At 37.7% G+C, this 18,196-nt stretch overlaps 3 protein-coding genes across 7 annotated transcripts in view; 1 reads left to right on the forward strand and 2 right to left on the reverse strand.

Annotated features, from left to right (window-relative positions):
• MRPL47 (mitochondrial ribosomal protein L47) overlaps window positions 1–15,227 on the forward strand; it is a 41,391-nt gene extending 26,164 nt beyond the window's left edge. For 2 of the 4 annotated variants that reach the window (XM_042998824.1, XM_007094581.3), the window contains exons 5-7: window positions 1,041–1,171; window positions 3,975–4,070; window positions 8,063–8,259. In XM_042998824.1, coding sequence (XP_042854758.1) covers window positions 1,041–1,171; window positions 3,975–4,070; window positions 8,063–8,186 — 351 coding nt within the window. In that variant the 3' untranslated portion in view covers window positions 8,187–8,259. Of the gene's footprint in view, window positions 1–1,040; window positions 1,172–3,974; window positions 4,071–8,062; window positions 8,260–8,346; window positions 8,782–15,209 lie in introns of those variants that run through there. The other 2 variants (XR_006222135.1, XR_006222136.1) reach the window with 2 other exon arrangements.
• LOC102966124 (non-histone chromosomal protein HMG-17-like) lies at window positions 545–1,025 on the reverse strand (the record flags this gene model as incomplete). The annotated part of the gene is made up of 1 exon (XM_042956556.1): window positions 545–1,025. A coding segment is annotated over one exon (396 nt), but the record flags the coding sequence as incomplete, so codon positions are not given.
• ACTL6A (actin like 6A) overlaps window positions 8,752–18,196 on the reverse strand; it is a 30,787-nt gene continuing 21,342 nt past the window's right edge. For both annotated transcript variants that reach the window (XM_042998822.1, XM_042998823.1), the window contains exons 9-14: window positions 17,043–17,104; window positions 16,652–16,766; window positions 16,416–16,496; window positions 14,591–14,686; window positions 11,321–11,407; window positions 8,752–9,221 (exon numbers count right to left, since the gene is read on the reverse strand). In XM_042998822.1, coding sequence (XP_042854756.1) covers window positions 9,141–9,221; window positions 11,321–11,407; window positions 14,591–14,686; window positions 16,416–16,496; window positions 16,652–16,766; window positions 17,043–17,104 — 522 coding nt within the window. In that variant the 3' untranslated portion in view covers window positions 8,752–9,140. The remainder of the gene's footprint in view (window positions 9,222–11,320; window positions 11,408–14,590; window positions 14,687–16,415; window positions 16,497–16,651; window positions 16,767–17,042; window positions 17,105–18,196) is intronic.

Genomic DNA, 18,196 nt, shown 5'->3' on the forward strand with positions numbered 1-18,196 from the left:
CTCTCTCTGCCTCTCTCTCTCCTGCTCACTGTCCCTCTCTCAAAAATAAAAAGCATCCAAAAAGAATTTTTTTAATGAATTTTAGTTTTTTCCACACCACAAGGCATTTGTGCCAAGGTGGCTAATGTGGGTTGACATCAAGGAATCCCTCCCCCTAGGAACCAGGAGGAAGTTTCTCAAAACTAGAAGGGAAGGGTGTTTTTCCCCTTGTATCAATCTAGCTTTGGAGATCCTCTGTTAGTGACATATGCCCTCCCTCAAAACAACAATGAAGTGTTCTTTGTGCTAACAACATAGCTTAAAAAAAAAAGTAAAACACGGGGCACCTGGGTGGCTCAGTTGGTTAAGCGTCCGACTTCCACTCAGGTCATGATCTCATGGTCCACAAGTTCAAGCCCCGCATTGGGTTCTGTGTTGACAGCTCAGAGCCTGGAGCCTGCTTCCAATTCCCTCTCTATCTGCCCCTCCCCTGCTCATGCTCTGTCTCTCTTTCTCTCAAAAATAAATAAATATTAAAAAAAAAATTTTTTTTTAAGTAGAAGACAATTCTGCATTTTTATAAAACTTGATAAATAGTATTTCAAACTGTACAGTCACCAGAAGTACACAGTTATCAAAAATCACACACTTCACTTGTCATCTCCAACACCCTCAGCTTTCTGTGCCTGGTCTGTTTTGGCATCTCTGTTTTCTGTAGGGCCATCCCCATCCTTGCCAGCATCAGCTTTCCCCTTTTTCCCTTTGGGTACCTTCTCTCCCTTTTGTGCAGGGGCCTTTTTAGGTTTGGGCTCTGTCTTTGGAGGAGCAGGTTTAGCAGGAAATCTTGCACATCTTCTCTGTGGCTCATCCTTCACCTTGGCTTTATGTCCTTTAGCATCCCCTTCATTCTTTCTCTTGGGTATGGTGGTGACTGTGGCAGGGCATAGGCGCTGGATGTGGGGATTCAGTGGAGCACAAACTTTGGTGGGGCCCGGGGTCCTTCTCCCCACCTTTCTGTTGTAGGTGATTGTTGAAATTGTATCTTCCTAATCTCTTACCAGGTAATCGATTCCATGGATGCCTTAGATAAAGTTGTCCAGGAAAGAGAGGATGCCCTAAGACTTCTTCAGACTGGTCAAGAAAAAGCTAGACCTGGTGCCTGGAGAAGAGACATCTTTGGAAGAATCATCTGGTACATAGTTTCCACTGTGGTTTTTCTAAGATGAGAGTGGAAATCTCATGCCCCATTCTCCTGTCCGGTATCTTTTACAAAAACTCTCATATGAAATTTATTACAGATGTATCTAATGTAAACAGAAGTCCCCAGACCCCTTTGGAACCCCAAGATATGAATGAAGGTAGCTTTATTTGGTAGCTCAGGCACCCCATTCTCATGATTCAATTATTTTTAGTTTTTTTTTACTTCTTAATTTTTTTTATCTATTTATTTTTGAGTGACAGAGTACAACAGGGGAGGGACACAGAGAGAGGGAGGCATAGAATCTGAAGCAGGCTCCAGGCTCTGAGCTGTCAGCACAGAACCCAATGTAGGGCTTGAACTCACAAGCTGTGAGATCATGACCTGAGCCAAAGTCGGACGCCCACCCGACTGAGCCACCCAGGTGCCCCTGTAGGTTCTTTATAACAGTGGTGCTTAAGCTTCTGTCAATCATGTGACCTTTTGGGAATCTGGTGAAAGTTATAGATCTTTTACCCAGAGAAATGTACATATGCACATAGAATTATAGAGCATTAATAAACACCATGAAGCTAATTTTAGGACATGCACCTGCCCATTAAGAACTTGAGATTAGGGGTGCCTGGGTGGCTCAGTTGGTTAAGCTGCCGACTTCGGCTCAGGTCATAATCTCATGATTCGTGAATTTGAGCCCCGTGTCGGGCTCTGTGCTGACAGCTCAGAGCCTGGAGCCTCCGTGGGATTCTGTGTCTCCCTCTCTCTCTGCCCTTCCCCAGCTCACGCTCTGTCTCTCTCTCAAAAATAAACAATAAAATTTTTTTTTTAATTAAAAAAAAGAACTTGAGATTAAAAAAAAGTTCTCAAAAAAAAAGAGTTTTCGGAATAAGGCCATATGAACCCTTTTCAAAAAAAGCATTGCTGCCATATCAGGATAAGCCCTAGTTCAAATTATGTAACTGTTTATTTTCATTAGTCTTTCCACCTTTTGTCCCCTGTGTCTAGCTCCCGAAGTCCTGTCAGACCCTGGGAAAGGATCTGATAATAAACATTCAAACTGAGGTATAAATAAATGTGGAGACCCAGTGTAGTCTCTGTCTTCAGGGCTTTATTTACATTTGGGTTGAGCTGCTAAAAGGAAGCATACTTAGTAGAATTTTTAAATGTTGGTCAGCAAAAGAGGCATAGCAAAATAAGAGACCCTCCCTGTACTCTTGAAATTATACCACATAGTAGTGCTTGTTCATTTGATAGGCTCTTTTTTTTTTTTTTTTTTTTAAAGAGAGAGTGCACAAGTTGTGGGGAGGGGCAGAGAGAGAGAGAGAGTAAGAGGGAGAGAGAATCTCAAGCAGGTTCCCCGGGCTCCATGGAGCCCGACATGGGGCTTAATCTCACAACCCTGGGATCATGGCCAGAGCCGAAATCAAGAGTTGGACACTCATCTGACTGAATCACCCAGGCGTACCTGGTAGTCTTTTTAAATTGAGTTTGCAGTAATAGGGCTGCTTGGAGCAAAATGTAGGGGAGTAGCTGTATGTCTGTAATGGTATAATCCAATACAGAAAAGAGAAATTACCAAAATGTCTAACTAGAAACTTTATTTTCTAATTTTTATTTGGATTAATACAATTGAGGTCAGTTAGGGAAGGGTGAGGATAGAGGACAGAATCTGTATGAGTGCTAATCTCTTCTAGGTTTTTAAAATTTTGCTTTTTAACTTTTCCAGAGCTAAACAAAGTAGTAATTATATCATCTTTCCAACATAGCTTATTAACTCAAACATTATTAATTCCAGTACCTTTTCCCTAATTTTTTATTCCATGTTATAATATTTAAGGTAGCCTTTTAAATGCAGAGCTCCTTCTTAAAAACATTTCATCTAAATTTTTTTTTTCTATCAAAAGAACATGTGGCAGTAATATCGGACATTACTTTTTGGACACGTCATGCCCTTGTCTATTGAGGAGTAGTAGATTGTCATCCTGATGAACTGAGGGAAATACAGTACCGTTATCTATCCTGCTTAAAGCAGTGGTCCATATTTCTTGTGGCACTGTCACATTATATAGTAAAAGCTGAAATTATGAAGAGATTGGAACTTTGGCTTCTAATATTACAGATTAATCCTGGATTTAACCAATCAGAAAAGATTGGTTAAATGGCCTGAAATTAATCCTTTTGTTACTTTTTTCATTGAAGTACTTTCAAATGAATGTTATATATAGTATGAATTCACAACTTTCTTTTTCCCGCTCAACATTATGATTTTTTAGGTTTCATTGTGTTGAGATAAATGTAGATACCTACATCAGTTGGTGCAATTTATTTATAATTTAAAAGCAAAAAACTATACATACACTTGTATGTATTATATATTGTTATGTATGTATGTATATACACGTGTATATAAAATAAGTACGTACATACATATGTATGGAGTAAAAGTATGAAATACATCTGGTAGTGATACACTCCAGTGTATGGCTCAGAGCTGCTGTGGAAATACAGAACTTAACCTGTATCTTTAAGTTTTTATATATATTTTTTCAAAAGTGATCTGAAGCAGACATTGCAAAACATACATACACTCATGAACTCAGTGGGTTCATGTCTGTACTTTTTTCTAAGTTTAGAGTATTTCATAATTTATAAAAATTGTAAAAATCTTTTAAGAGCCAATTACATCTCATTTTATTGAAAATATATTTAGCTCAAAGATGGCTAAAACTCTGTTTGTAAAAAATGAAAAAATGTATGAAATATCTTCTATTAAGGCAATATCTCTTTGCTTTCTTGGCAGGCACAAGTTCAAGCAGTGGCCTATACCTTGGTACCTAAATAAAAGATACAACAGGAAACGATTCTTCGCAATGCCCTATGTGGAACGTTTTATGAGGTGAGCACAACCCAAATACCCTTTAGTAACACAACTTACCTTTATATCAGATAACACAAGTTAAGCTTTTACATAAGTAATAAGTTAAGCTTTTACATAAGTAATACATGTGTATTGTGGAAAAAATAGAAAAATTGGGTAGAAAAGATGAAATTAAAATCTTACATAATCTCATCATCCAAAAATAACTTAACATTCTAGTGTATGTCCTTTCAAAAAGTTTTATTGCCTTTCTATTCATCAGTCTGTATGTAAGTACGTTACTAAGTCTTTCTGTAATGTGAAAAGGAAGGTCTAAATACTTTGGTTACATAAGATATGAGCTCATGTTACTGCAAGGTTGATGAAATGAAAAGGGGCTAGGGTGAGGAGACGAGCCTGCTGCATTATGTCTGCAGTCATGTTACCCTGCAGAATGGTGGTTTCCAAATATTTACTACAACAATTTTTTTTCTGCATGAGGTTTATTATAGGGTTTCTATTATAGAGGAGTGAAGTGGTCCCACGAGCCCCCAGCTAATAATTATAAAAATGAAAGATTTTAGAAAATGGCTATTTTAGAACACTGGATCCACATCCAAAAGCAGACAGAAACCAAATTGAAGTTGGAAGGGGAGAGAATTACAAGTTTGTGGTTTCAGGGCAAGCATGCTACTCAACTTCCATGGCTGTCTGTGGCTGCAGAGAGAAGCTGGGTGGGGAAAACTTCAAAGTTACTGGCTAATGGTGCTAGAGGTCAGAATTCAAGCAGGAAAGCAGCTGGAAATTTAAGAAGGAAATTCTAGCAGCACAAAAACCATAGCTTGTAACAACTGCCTTAGATAATACAATCTACTTTCATCAAGAGTTCTTTAAAAACTGATGTTCTCTCCCAAGAGCTTGTTTCTATACCAAACAAATAAAAACACTTAAAAAAATAATTTAAACAGGAATAAAAAATATATCTTTAAATTGGCTTTAAGGTGTCTTGGTACATTTTAGAATCACAATTAAAAATTTTTATCTTCCCATTAAACCAGCTGCCTCTCTTCATTTTCAGTTTTATCTTTGTGATGTGATTTATAATAAAAGGTACATATATTTGGTCTTCCTCCTTGTTCCTGACACAGGACTCCTAAAACCCTTGGAATTTTCTAGGTGTGGGTGGGGTGGTATCATTTGTTATGTTAATGACATGGTTTTTGGGGAGCACCTAAGAATGGGGGCTAATTGCTAGAGGAACCAACTTGGAATAGATGGTTGAAACTTTCAGTCCCACAGCCTGACTTCTGGAGAGGGGAACAGGGCTGGAGGTGAATCAGTAGCCAGTGGACAATGATTTGCTTTAATTGACCGTGCCTGTGTAATGAGGCCTCTGTAAAAAGGATAGGGTTCAGGCAGCTTTTCTGTTGGTGAGCATATGGAGACTGGAGGAGAGTGGGGTACCTAGAAGAGGGCATGGAAGCCTCATGCCCTCTCCCCACTCCTTGTCCTGTGTACCTCATGTCTGGCTACTCCTGAGTTTATATCCTTTTATAATAAATCCATAATAGTGAATAAAGGGGTTTCCTGAGTTCTGTGAGTGACTCTAGCAAATTAATCGAACCCACGGAGGAGGTCTTGGTAGCCTCTGATTTAAAGTACAGGTAACAGCCTGGACTTGTGACTGCTGTCTGAAGTCCAAAGAGGGAGTTGTGGGAATGTCTGATCTGTGGCAAGTCGTTGGTTAAGAAGCATGTGTGACAACCTCTGACACGATCTCCACGTAGTGTCAGAATGGAGTTGAACTTTTGCTCATTCTGCTGGTGTCTGAGAATTGCTTGATGGGAGGGTAGAGGTGGGGGGACCACCACCAGTGGAATGAGGCCCAGTACCCCTTAAATAGTATATCCATTCTACATGGGCATTTTTCATCATCAGTGCCCTAGAAGCAGTCAGTCCTTGATTTCATTCTTCCTGCAGAAGGTCTCCAGGATCTGTCCTTTGTGCTCCCACTCTCTGCCCTGGTGCCCTCCCTCTTCATCAAGATGAATTATTGAACCTTTTCCTCACTCCAGTCCATTCAAATACTGCTTCCTGGCTAATTCTCCTCAAACCTTTTTATCACATAACCTGTTCAGAAACCTATAGTTGCTTCTTGTCTACAGATAAATCCAAACTCCTTCCCACCCAGGGTTCCCACAATTTAAGTCTTACCTGCTTACCCTCATCAAAGTCAGACCTTTCTCCTTGTTTCCTCAACAGTCTTGCTCATTTTCCCCTCTTTTATGTACAGCTCTGAAATCCTTCTACCATTCACATTTAAAAAAATTTTTTTTAATCTTTATTTTTGAGAGAGAGAGAGAATGCATGAGTGGGGGAGGAACAGAGAGAGAGAGGGAGATCTAGAATCTGAAGCAGGCTCCAGGCTCCAAGCTGTCAGCACAGAGCCCAATGTGGGGCTCGAACTCATGAACAGTGAGATCATGACCTGAGCCAAAGTCAGGTGCTTAACTGACTGAGCCTCCCAAGTGCCCCGTCCACCATTCACATTTTAAGGCCCAGTTCAGATACTAAGCAGTTGAAGAAATTTAACTGCATTTTTTTTTCCTCTACAACTTCTCCAGACCTACCGTGCCATTGGTCCTTTTGTCCCTTAGTCATATAAGGTGAAGCTATAAACAACTATGAGAATTTATGAATCCAGTGTTGCTTTTACAGGCCTAATACATGTCCTAATTGTTCTATTTTTGAACCTATCTTTTTTAGTCTTACCTTCAGGGCATGCATCATAATCTTCTGAATATTCTTAAGAATAGCAAACCTTGGGGCGCCAAGGTGGTTCAGTCAGTTAAATGTCCAACTTTGGCTCAGGTCATGGTCGCATGGTTCATGAGTTTGAGCCCTGCTTCCAGCTCGCTGCTGTCAGTATAGAGCCCACTTCAGATCCTGTCTCTCTCTCTCTGCCCTCCTGCGCTCATGCATGCGGTCTCTCAAAAATTAACATCAAAAAAAAATCAGAATAGCAAACCTTTATTCTGTATTTTTATGGGCTTATTTTTTTTAATGGCCAAAATTTAGTTGGAGCAAAGACTGAGGACTATCATGAGTAATCTGATTTCAGCTTTGCTTGATCTTTATACTTAATTTACAAAATAGCTTATATTTTTAAAGTACACACCTATGTTGGTCTTCACCCAAATAGAATTCTTGGCTCAAATTTCTGTGACCATACTAAGTAAGTTACTCACTATGATCTCTTATGTTGTTTTAAAATATACTCATGCCTAGTGATCAATAAAATATCCTGCAAAATCTTGTCTTAAGTACAGTAGTGGCTTGGCATCTATTAATTTATCATATGCAACTTTGTCTTAAGTGACCCTAGAGGTCAAAATAATTTAGCTGAGGCACAAATGCTTCCTGCTCTGGAATGCACACTCACATAGGGACCAGTCTAGCACCTAACCATCATCTCTTAGCATAATTTTATTCTCTTTGTTGTAGGGAAAATGATATGGTAGACTGAGGTATTTGGAATGAAGGAATTCAAAAAAGTCTCAGGATGTATCACAGGATACAAAAAATATTGTATTCAATAAAACTGGTGTTTTTAAAAGAGGAGAAAAGGTAGCCCAGTCTGCTATAGGCTCATAAGATCTGTTCATTTCTTTCTATGTAGGAAATAGGAAGAATTGGTGTAGGGTTACAAATGCTTTTGATTCTAAGTTTATCTTTGACTTATGTAGGTTTACAGTGATTATTCAAGTTTAATAACATACATGGGAACACCTGACTAGCCCAGTCAGTAGAGCATGCAACTCTTGATCTTGGGGTTGTGAGTCCCTTGTTGGGTAAAGACATTACTTAAAAATAAAGTCTTTTAAAAAAAAATTAATAATAATACACATGACACACCTAATACGGAGACTAGCATTACTGAGGCTTTTAAGTAATTGATTTGGATATCCTTTGAGAATATTGAGTAACAGGGAAATATTTTTGTATAAATTGGTGTTATGCTTTTATTCTAGGTTGAGAATTGAGAAACAAGCCCGCATTGAAGCAAGGAAGAAAAGTTTAGAGAAAAAGAAAGAAAAATTTCTTCAGGAAAAGTTTCCACGTCATTCTGAAGCCCAGAAGTCAAGTGTTGTCTAAGATGTCTGAATTCTGAAGTTACTATTTTCCTTGGATAACAATCTATATACAAAAGTAAATATGTATTAAGTAATTTATAAAGAAATTGTGTTTTTAGTTAAATGACTATCTCAACTGTTTTAACAGTTTTCCTTGGATAACAATCTATATACAAAAGTAAATATGTATTAAGTAATTTATAAAGAAATTGTGTTTTTAGTTAAATGACTATCTCAACTGTTTTAACAGTTAAATTGTGTTTTTAGTTAAATGACTATCTCAACTGGTTTAAGGGTTAATATTTGGCATGCTAACTCTGGAAGTTAAAAATTCTGACATCTAAGCAAACTTTAACATCACCTGTACCTTAGAGTGGGAAAGTGATGTCAACTGCAATAGCAAAGGCAGTAAGGTCATTTTTGGAATTCAGGTAACATTTCTACTATTATATTAATAGCATTTGAAGGGGGTGTGGACATTACTTTTAATAAACAATGAGTACTTTCACTCAAAATAATATAAATACATTTAGTAAAACTTAGAGTAGTTAAGTCACAACACAACAATAATTCAAAAAAGCATTTCTGGAATGGCTAATAACTTTTAATTTTGCAAGCCTAAGGTAAAAAGCATAGGCAGTAAATTTTACTAGTCAATAAAAACCAATTCTACCAATCACTGGTAATTAATATACTAAACAGAGTTGAAAAGCATTTTACTGAAAGCAAAATATTTAGAGAAAATAGACATTTATACAAAATTATAAAATGCTTGTAATAAGAATAAGTGCATTTCAAGGAAAGCACAAACTTATCTTAATTTATAGAGCCAGTTAAAGCCTTAAAAAATTTAAGTGGAAATTGAAATATGCAAAAATGTATAAACATTCTACAAAAGATGGTCACTCTTTTCCTGAGTACACTAAAGCTGTGGAACTTAAGGTGACACGGGAAGGCAGAGGTCTGGGAACTCTCCTCAAGGGCATTTCCTTTCTACACACTGCTTCCCTCCTTCTTCATATTCTTGTTTGGAAATCCACATCTGTTGAAAGGTGCCCTGTAAAATGGAAAGAAAAATTATATATTGTGCCTTTTTGTTAGAAAACACTTTTTAAATTATCTTTTTCATAACTGATTTTGGGGCGCCTGGATGGCTCGGTTAAGTATCCAGCTTCGCCTCAGGTCATGATCTCACTGTTCGTGAGTTCAAGCCCCACGTCAGGCTCTCTATTGATAGCTCAGAAACTGGAGCCTGCTCTGGATTTTGTGACTCCCTTTCTGCCCCTCCCCTGCTCACACTCTGTCTCTCAAAAAATAAACAAACAACTGATCTTTGCAGAACGCTTAAGCCCCTCCCCCAAATAGTACTCCCATATTCCCTTATTTCTGCCCTCCTCTAGAACACCCAGAAACATGATTTAGAAAGAATAATAAGTCTTTCTATACCTATTAAACTGTCATGAGGATTTAGAAAATGGCTGTGAAAGGAAGATGGATGGTTTAGCTATGATGGCTTGGTGCCAACCTGAGGCAACAATAGAAACTATCGGAAGGTTTCCTCCCAGTACAGAATTGATGTTCTAACACTTAACTAATGGCAGCATTTAGAACTCAGAAGTGCTTGGGGTGCCTGGGTGGTTCAGTCAATTAAGTGTCTGACTCTTGATTTCAACTCAGGTCATGAGCTCATGGTTCATGGGTTCGAGCCCTGTAGTAGGCTCTGCGCTGGCAGCAAGGAGCCTGCTTGGGATTCTGTCTCTGCCCCCTCCCTGGCTCATACTCTCTCAAAAATAAACATAAAACTTAAAAAAAAAAAAAACAAAAAACCCTCAAAAGTGCTCATCAGGAGTAGGATAAAGTTTTATAAGAACACACAATAAATATAGTGCATAAGCACTATAGAAGATGGAAAGGAGGAAAATAACCAAGAAAGAAGAAACCTAGGCTACATTAAAAATAAAACATATAAGCAGGAGAAATCCATTCTCTAAGATTAACTCTATTCAAGTGGACTTGCAGTGGTATCCAGCTTTGATCTAAGATCTATTAAAAGATTGGAAATAGAATACATAGACACTTATGTCTATAATACATTTATGTATAATAATACACTCATGTATTATTATAAACTTTTACTAGCTTAAAAAGGTTTAGGAGTGGGGCTCCTGGGTGGCTCAGTTGTCTAAGTGTCCGACTTTGGCTTGGGTCATGATCTCAGGGTCTGTGGGTTCAAGCCCCACGTTGGGCTCTGTGCTGACAGCTCAGAGCCTGGAGCCTGCTTCGGATTCTGTATCTCCCTCTCTGCCCCTCTACTGCTCGTGCTCGGTCTCTCTCAAAAATAAATGTTAAAAAAAATTTTTTTTTTTAATTGTTTAATAGAAATACTTCATGAAGGCACCTGGGTGGCTCAGTAGTTAAGCATCTGACTTTGGCTCAGGTCATGATCTCACAGTTCATGAGATCGAACCCCGCATCAGGTAGACACCAACCAGCCCTGCTTCCGCTAAAAAACAAAAACAGGCCCTGCTTCAGGCAAGCCCCATTTCTCTCTCTTCCCCTCCTGGGATTCTCTCTCTCTCTCTCTCTCTCTGCCCCTTCGCTCACTTGTGCCCTCTCTCTCTTGCTCTCAAAAGAGAAAAAAAAAAAAAAAGAAGTACTTCCTGACATTTACTTTGGCTGCTCTGAGGTGAAGGGAAAATTCCCCAAGTCTAGGGTGCAGATAAATACAAGGACTCTTCCTCCTGATTCAAGGTAGGCACCCATCTGAGCAACGTGAAAAACCCAGCACCATGACTTCAACCATTTGCCCCAAGAACCAACTCCTGACTTCCTCAACCTCACCAAGAGGCCAGGGAACAACCAGAACCTGAGAAGGAATGATTTAAGTCCTGACCAGTTCCAATGGGAGTATGAAAGGGCACAAATATGTTAGTAGAATCCCCACCTTTGAGAAGGGAAACTGAAATGAGGCTGACAAATAGCAACTGATAAGGCACTAAAGCATTTTGTTAAATTAGAACATGTAATTCATTTCATAGTTATACAAAGATAAATGATGCACTGAAATTATTTTTAGTCTTTTTACTAAACTTAGTTTATATTCACTGGTACACTTAAATCATTCAATAAGACTATTTTTCAAAGTAGTTTACTAACCAAAGATGCTAGAATGGAGCCACCAATCCATGAACTAAACCTCCGTTCTACTGTTGTATTATTTGCAATCAATTTCAACCGCATACTCTAAAATAGAGGGGGAAGAATAAGTATTAGGACAATCAAGTAAAACAGGTGACTCAATTCAAAAAATTCAACTTTGAGGACTTCTTAACAATTGGTTCAAACACCAGTTACATGTGATTATTTTGCAAAAGCTAGGCTAATAGTAGGCATAGTTTGAATTACTATATAGAAAGTACTTTGATTATGGTTTTTAATGTATAATATTTAATAATTACATCAACCTTAGAAAACTGCACACTAAAGAGTATGGCATTCACAACGATACCCTAGAATAACAGCAAACACATACTTAACACTTACCTATAAATCAGGTATCGTGCTAAGTGCTTCATGTGGTATTCCATTTCTTCCAATACCAAATACCATACTGTCCCAACCTGCCACCCTTTCTATAGTCTTCACCTTTCTAACTACTTTTTTAGTATCTTATCCTAATTCCTCCTATCTTAGGTCACTCCCACCACTCCTCCACTTCCACATCAAAATGCAGACATTAGATCTCAGGTTTTTTATTCATAACTGGTTTCCTCCCAAATGAGTGTTTATGTTTTGAACTCACACTCTCTTGATAAACATGGTTTTGTGGCTCAGTACTATTGCTTCCTGTCTCCGTGCATCAAGAGATTTTCCCCCTACCTAGGACTTTGTTTCCAGGGATAGTTCTTAAATTGTTGATACTCTATTATTTTATATGAACACATAGTTTGTGTTCATTCAACAGTGAAATAAATGTATATGTTTCAGGAGTAAAATAAGTGATATGGGAGGAGAGGGTGCTGGGAGCAGGAAGGATGAATATGGATTTTTGTAGATGAGGAACTGCTTGGTATCTGTTGCAATGGAATTTTTTCCTGTTATTTCATCTATTTTTAATTGTCTCCTAAATGAGATGGATAATATCTAACTGCTCTTGACCAAGACCTTGGACAGCCCAGGTCTGTATTTGTTATTCTGGGGCTTATTATCAAACCTAATGATTAGTATTATAATTAAGTTCTATTCCAGATCAGACTATATCTCCAAGAATGTAGTAAATACAATTCAAGTGTCAATCTTGTGCCTGTATCAGTATTTACATAACAACTTAACAATTACAAAAATGTGCCATATGTAAAATGTTCCTTTGTATGAGAAACAAAAAGACTGCCAAATATACAAATTCTACAGATACTATTAGGACCCATGTAACCCCTAAGTTTCCTTTAATGTAATAACTAATACAAAGTATCATACAAAAAACTACTTGATAAAAGTTTTAAAATCTAAAGATTATGACTAGGGGAGTGTGGGTGGCTCAGTGGACTGAGCATCTGATTCTTGATTTCGGCCCAGGTCATCTCATGATTTGTGAGATCGAGCCCTGTGTCAGGCTATGTGCTGACAGTGTGGAACCTACTTGGGATTCTCTCTCTCTCCCTTTCTCTCTGGCCCTGCCTGCTTGTGCATTCTCTCTCTTTCTCTCTCAAAATAAACAAACTTTTTTTTTTTTTTTAAAATAAAGATTATGACTACTACTCTGTTATCAATGGGTACCAGACTTTCTCCCCAAACCACATTCTTCTAATCCTTTTAAAAGTTGTCACAATGCACCCAGTGATCTTTTTAAAACATAGGAGCTCTGCAGTCCCCTGCCAAATTTTATCCTGTAAGTTCCCTATTAATAAGCAACATGACCTGATACCCAACTGTGTGGGTGGAACAGTGTCCTCCAAAGAGATATGTTGAAGTTCTAATCCCTGGTACCTGTGAATGTGACATAATTCAGAAATAGGTTCTTTGCAGATGTAATTAGGATACAAGTTAAGATAAGGTCATATTGGTGGGGTACCTGGATGGCTCAGTTGGTTGAGTGTCTTGACTCTTGATTTTGGCTCAGGTCATGATCTCATGATTCATAGGATCAAGCCTTGCATTGGGCTCTCCTCTGGCAGCAAGGAGCCTGCTTGGGATTCTCTCTCCCCGCCCCCCCCCTCTCTGCCCCTCTCCCACTTGCACTCTTTCTCTTGAAATAAATAAACATTAATTAAAACAAAAAAAAGATAAGGTCATACTGGAGCAGAGTGGGTTCTTAATCCCATATGACTGTGGAGTTTTGGGGTTTTTTTAATGTTTATTTTTGAGAGAGAGAGAAAGGGAGCTAGTGGGGGAGGGACAGAGAGAGGGAGACACAGAATCTGAAGCAGGCTCCAGGCTCTGAGCTGTCAGCACAGAGCCCAACACGGGGCTCAAACACACGAACCATGAGATCATGACCTGAGCCACAGTCAAGATGCCTAACCAACCGAGCCACTCAGGCACCTCCCTGGAGTTTTTATAATAAAGAGAACAGATCTGTGAGAGAATGCCCTCTGACAATGGAGACAGACTGAAGTGTTGGAGCTGCAATCCAAGAAACAACAAAGGATTGCTGGCAAACCATCAGATGCTAAGAAGAGGGAAAAGAAGAATTCTCAGCTCTACATTTCAGAGAGAGCATGGCCCTGTGGACATGTGGATTTCAGACTTCTAGCTTCCAGAATGGAGAAAGGATAAATTATCTGTTGTTTGAAGCCACCTACTTTAGTTTGTGGTATTTCGTTACAGCAGCCCTAGGAAATCAATACATCATCCATCTTTCAAGCCATATCACTCTTCCCACTTCTGCAGACTACAAGCCAGCTACTTTGAAGTACTGGAATATGCCATCCTCCCTTCATATTCTGCACATGGTATAACTTCTACCTAGATGTTCTTTCATAAATTACCAACCAGTTGAACTCCTATTCCTTCAAACAGCTTCTTCATGAGGCAGTTAACTGCTTGCTCCACAGTGTTCCCTAGAGTGTCTCATTCATGATATACTGAACCACTTAGCACATTATCTTTATTTTTACATGTCTATTCATCCTAGCAGACTGAGCCTTTAGTGGGCAGGGACTGTATTTACAGCCCTAGTGCCTAGCACACTATAGGTACTTAAGTATGAAGTCAACAAATAAAAGATTCAAATAGTACAAGAGTAACCAAAAGATGTCATCTATGAAAATTTGGTTAACAAGGGATATTAACTTTATTTAAGTAACACCGTATCAAGCACACACAGAATATCAATCGACTACTGAAAAACAAACCTTATCTATAAGACTACACCAGCGATGAGGATACCTGTGACTGAAGAATACCACTAAAGAACAAACAACTTACTGGGGGAGTTTTCTGAGAGAGCTCTCTATTCAACCTGTCAGTAAAGCTCTGTATTAGCGTGTTTCCTCCAGCCACTATAACACTGCCATAGAGACCCTAAGATAAAAAACAGAAACAAATTAGTTCCAAATGTTTCCAAGTTTTAATCACAACTACAACTAAAACTGTCCTCCTCTACAATTTACCCTTTCTTTTTTAATATTTTTACTTCTATACAGACCTAGTAGCTGAATCCAATGGCTCTCAGTCCTGGCTGCACATTCAACTCATTTATGGGATTTATAAAACGTCAAATGCCTGGGGGCAATTAAATAAAAATCTGGGGACGGAGCACAGATCAAGGTTTTGTCAGTTTGTTTAAAACTCAAGATGATTCTAATGTGCATTAAAGTTTAAGAACCACTAACTTAAAGCAATTATTCTAAAACCCAAGCATAATTTTTTGGCAGATAGCTGCCAATATTTAGAGGTATATTTTATATTGGCTTCATCTTAGAAAGCTCATGTAGAAGTTACAGTATTTAAAATTAGACAATGAGATTACTTAATGATTATGATGGATAATGCATAATCTGATAACATCCCTGGCCAAAATGACTGTGACTTTTCTCTTTTGCAGGGTATTAGACATCAGAACCACATGGGGAACTTTTTCAAAATCCACATGCTGATACCTCCCTAAAAAAAAATAAATCAATCTACTTATGAGTATATTTATCTGTAATTTACATGTATGGTTCAGAAAGCTAATGTCAGCCTTTTTTTTTTAAGTTCTTACTGAATTCCTGTTAGTCAATATATATGTCAGCCTGTATGCTTTTTTAGTGGCTAAGTTCATATTTTTAAAATGTATTCCAGATGTCTAAGTCATCTAACTTTTGAAAGAAAAATGGAAAACAAGCATCTCCTCTGCAATTAACATTAGTTAACTAGAGGAGAAATCGCACTAAAAACAGAAAGTTATCTATTACATGCTTATAGTAAGTATAATTCAATTCAGTTGCCTTCCCCAAAATGGCCTTGAGTTTGTGCTAAAGAAATTCCATACTTAATCCCTATCATCTTAGAAGCAGCAAGTGCCTGCTAGGTGGCTAGTTGAAACAAACATTTTGCATAGTCATCCAAAAGTCTTTTTTGAAACAACATGGTTTTTATACACCCCTAGCTATCAGTACTATGCTCTAAGCAAATGGATCAACTCCAACAATACCAAGGCAACATATGTTGGCTACAAATTGAATCTAGGGTTTAAATAACATATAATCAATCTAATAATTAATATATGTATAATATGGAGTTAGTATTTAAAACCTGGCAAAACACAAAAATTATGAAGGGTACGAAGATCATCTAAACTAAACTCCATGTAAAAGTTACATAATTTAAACCCATACCTTCCTGAACAATAAAAACAGCAAAACTGCTACATAGAAAAAAATCAATAATATATATTTTGGCTTGTCACATTTTAGGAACTCTCTAGAACAGCACTGTCCAAAAGAACTTCCTGTGATGACAGAAATGTTCCCTATCTGCATGTCATACAGTAGCCATTGGTTACATTTATAATGTGGCTAGTGCAACTGAAGAACGGAATTTTTTTACTTCTTTTAATTTAAATTGCCACATGTGGCTGGTAGCTAGTACACTGGACACCGTAGCTCTAAAGTTTTACATTTTTCCTTTTCTAATACTTCATATTTTTACACATTCTAAAATGGACTTCAAAGTGAATGGCCAAAGTTGCCAACTTAAATAATGATTCAGGGGCATTTCATTACCCTAAAATATACCTTTATACCGTAAACAGGAGGCTGACACTTACTGGTCTGATGTCAATATCACACATTCCAACGCTTGTAGTGACAACATGACTGACTCCCAGCATTGTATTTCCTGATAATCCCTACAACAAAATGAAAATGAGTAGTCACACAGAAGAACTTCAAACACAGCACACCCAAAAATCTCTACAGTTGGTCTTATGTAGGTTTTATATAATTACACAAGATGTGCACACACACAGGAAAGGCCAAGCTGATTATGAAATAGTGCTCACACCTTTACGTTGGAAGGGTCAAACAACCCTTCAGGAATCTTTAACCGCTCTGCTCCAAAGTCACAGTTGTACCCATTGGGGAATTCATAATGAACAGTTGGCATCTGTGCAGCTACTCTGAAAACATATTAAACAACATTAAACAAAAGACCAAAAAAATTCTTCAAAATTATAAACTAAGAAATTATCAACTTGTAAGAAAGCAGAGTGAGAATCTTTCTTTTATGTTAATCAATATTTCTTAACTTTTTACTTTTAGACCAGTTAAGCATACTCCACAATTTTTAACAAAACGAATCAATTTCTTTCCTCATTTATAAGTATTTGGTGTTTAGAAGATTAGTATGAAGGTTTCAATGAGCTATTTTAAGTCTTGTAGACAAGAAGACATACTGTTCATCATAGGTTGAATCTGATACTTGAAGTACTGAAGCTTGAAAATCCTGGATAACACACTGTGGATATAAAAAAAAAAAAAAAACAACATTTTAAGAAACAGGTTAGAAACAGGCAATCTATACTTTTGTAACATTGTAGAGCTGTTTTTTTTGTTTTGTTTTGTTTTTAATGTTTTTATTTTTGAGACAGAGAGAGACAGAGCATGAGCAAGGAAGGGGCAGAGAGAGAGGGAGACACAGAATCCGAAGCAGGCTCCAGGCCAAGCTGTCAGCATAGAGCCCGACGTGGGGCTTGAACTCACAGACCACGAGATCATGACCTGAGCCGAAGTCGGCTGCTCAACCAACTGAGCCACCCAGGCGCCCCTATACTTTTGTAACATTGTATTTAAAATACTTTTCTTAATGAAACCGGATCACATTCCTGGATGGCTATGTCATTTCAAGGCTATAAATCTACCTAGCAAGGACTCTTGAGTATCAAGAAACCCAATTTTAAGCATTTGAACTAGAAGCTAAATTATATCATGTTTAAATTACAACAATTATGGAACACTGGTGAGATAAAAACAATCTGAAACCCCCATACCTACCACAGTCCTGCATTACAAAACTGGTTTCAGAACATTGTTTTTTCCTTAAAAATAAGCCTAGACTTAAAGGCAAGATTTCATTTTCTGAATGTATATACATGTGCACATACATGGCATCATATGTAACTTTTAATGACTGCACATAGTTTAAAACAATTAAAAATTCTGCTGTGAAATACATGTGACCTCTGGGCTGCTAAAGAAAAATCCTATCTAATAGCTAGGCCAAACTGTTAATCAACTTCACAATTTTTCCTTCTACTGAACACCCACAAAAAATCTTTACCTTAGGTGCAAAAAAATGTGAGATAGGATATATCCCTCACATAGTAAATTATGACTTTCAAATCCTTTTACTATTAGAAATGAATGTATATCTGTAGTGTGAGAGGTTTTACTCACCTGTCCTCCTGTCAGTAAGGTATATGTTCAGAGAGGAATTTTTTAGTAAAAGAAACTCTTACTGGCTCCTTGCTATGAATAAGGACACTTTTTTTATATGGCTGATGTTAAAGCAAACATAACTGAGCCATACTACCAGGTCTCTATAGACTAA

This window comes from Panthera tigris, chromosome C2, assembly GCF_018350195.1.
Source record: "Panthera tigris isolate Pti1 chromosome C2, P.tigris_Pti1_mat1.1, whole genome shotgun sequence".
Taxonomy (NCBI): domain Eukaryota; kingdom Metazoa; phylum Chordata; class Mammalia; order Carnivora; family Felidae; genus Panthera; species Panthera tigris.